Source organism: Triticum dicoccoides, unplaced genomic scaffold, assembly GCF_002162155.2.
Source record: "Triticum dicoccoides isolate Atlit2015 ecotype Zavitan unplaced genomic scaffold, WEW_v2.0 scaffold42668, whole genome shotgun sequence".
Classification (NCBI taxonomy): domain Eukaryota; kingdom Viridiplantae; phylum Streptophyta; class Magnoliopsida; order Poales; family Poaceae; genus Triticum; species Triticum dicoccoides.
Genome location: NW_021271535.1, coordinates 6785 through 8922, shown reverse-complemented (window position 1 = coordinate 8922; position 2138 = coordinate 6785). Strand labels below are relative to the sequence as shown.

Below are 2138 nucleotides of genomic sequence, written 5' to 3'. Positions count from 1 at the left end.
TCACATTTTATGGCAGTATTAAAACCTGATCTATACCACAACAGAGAATGGTGGGTGTTCAACCATGAAGCAAATTCATTATCACTACATGATGCCAATATCTTACCAAGGTGATAGGAATGTGTCTGTCTGGTGTAGGATCTTGCTGCTGGCCACATGCGCCCAAATCCATCTCCTCTAAATTTTTTAATCAGATTCATCCACATATGTCCAAAGCACTCCCTCTGCTCAGCATGGGGGAAAACATTTTTTACTGCATTTTCCAACCCTTTACATGCATCTGTGTGGATGGCCAAGGGAGAAACTGACCCTATGCATCTTTTCAGTTGCATCATGAACCATATCCATGATGCCTCTGTCTCTGATTGAAACATTCCTATTGCAATTGGGAACATCCAGTTGTGTCCATCTAGAGCATTGCATGCAGCCAACTGACCATTCCACTTTCCAGTCAAAAACGATGAGTCTATGCTCAAATATGGACGACAACCTGCTTTGAATCCATCTATGCAAGGCTTCAAACACATAAAAAACTTGCTGAATAAAACCTTGCCATCCTCTGTTACCTCTGTATCTATCTCCACCACACTCCCAGGTGACCTCTTCTCCACCTCTGCTTTAAAACTATACAACATCCTAAATGTAGTTGCCCAGTCACCATACAATGATTTCATGGCCCTTTGTTTTGCTTTCCACACTGTGGTATATTGCAGCTGGATGGGGTACAACTTCTCCAAGTCAACTTTAAGCCTCTTTGCAGTAGTGTTTGGAGTCTTGGCTAACATAGGAGTAATATTCTCTGTAACCCAAAGCTGTGATGTCATCTTTGAAACTCTCTGTGAAGTGGTCATACATGTATGCTGGTGTGGTATTTGATTTACCCTTACTGTACTTCCATCAGGTTGTAGTCTGGCAGACAAGTACCATTTGCAAGGATTGCCACCACCATCATAACCTTTGCACCGAGCATAAAATTTCTTTCGATCAGTCCACATAGTCTTGGCATCAAACTCTTTTTTCACTGCATAGGTCCTGAAAGACATCCTAAACTCCTTCATGCTTGGCCACAACTTTCCCACCTCAATAACTGGGTTCTCTTTGTCATACAAACAAACCAGCTCATTATCATCTGCGTCATCCACATCATCTGCAGCCTCTCTCATCAGGTGTTCTTCATCCTCATTTGCATTTCTAGGGCCTGTGTTACCTTCAGCTGGCAAAGAACTGTCATCCTTCTCCTTATCTTTGTCATCAACTTGAATGCCAAACATTTCGGCCATATCAATGTCAGATATTGGTGTAATGACCAAATCTGTTTTTTCATTCAACTCTACTACATTCCAGTCAACAACAATCTTCCTAGCACCATGGGTTCCCTCCTCTCCATCTACATCAATCCCAGTATCTTCAGCTACTATAGTCGGTTCAGTCAACAATGCCAACATCTTCTTTTGTGAAACCCACTCATCATCTTCCATCTGTGCAGCCATCTTTGATGGCACATAACCAACTCTGGAATGAGTTTGCAGATCAATTAGCTCTGCATAAAATGTTACTTGTTTGCTTGCCCATCCTCCTTGCTGATCAATTTCAGCAACCATGGATTCTCCATCTTCAATTCTCACATATTCACCATTATAGTTATCGAAACGTTGCAGAGATACCTCTTGTTCTGGACCCCAAACAATACTCTCCCCAATTCTCTTCACCAAATTGCCCACGGCCTTCTCCTTCATGATCTCCAATTCCTGGGGATCAACATCTGCAAAATCGACATCCAACCTCACGGTGGTATCTCTATCAATGTCTTGGACACTGCCATCACTGAGCTTGGCTTTACAGGGAAAAAATTCCACTATAATTGCGAATGTGGTGGCAGAACCTGAACCTCCCCTGTTTTGTCAATGGCAGGCAGCGGCGGCAGTCACTACCAAATCGAGTTCGATTCTAAATCGCCAAGAAAAGAGGGTGGCATTACCGATTTGAAGCACTGTCTCCTCGGGGCAGCCCGTCTCCTCGCTCCATCTCATCTAGCCCTCGCTCCATCTCCTATCCAATCAAGCAACAGGGGCAGCATGAGACCACAGATTTATTCAAAATTCAGTGGAATGGGAGTAGTGTTTGGAAAATACTCACTC

At 43.4% G+C, this 2138-nt stretch overlaps 1 protein-coding gene across 1 annotated transcript in view; it reads left to right on the top strand.

The window, feature by feature from the left end:
- The first annotated feature begins 468 nt into the window (after positions 1 to 468).
- LOC119346523 (UDP-glucosyltransferase UGT13248-like) overlaps positions 469 to 2138 on the top strand; it is a 5208-nt gene continuing 3538 nt past the window's right edge. The window contains exon 1 of the mRNA XM_037615856.1: positions 469 to 497. Within this exon, the coding sequence (XP_037471753.1) occupies positions 469 to 497 (29 nt within the window). The remainder of the gene's footprint in view (positions 498 to 2138) is intronic.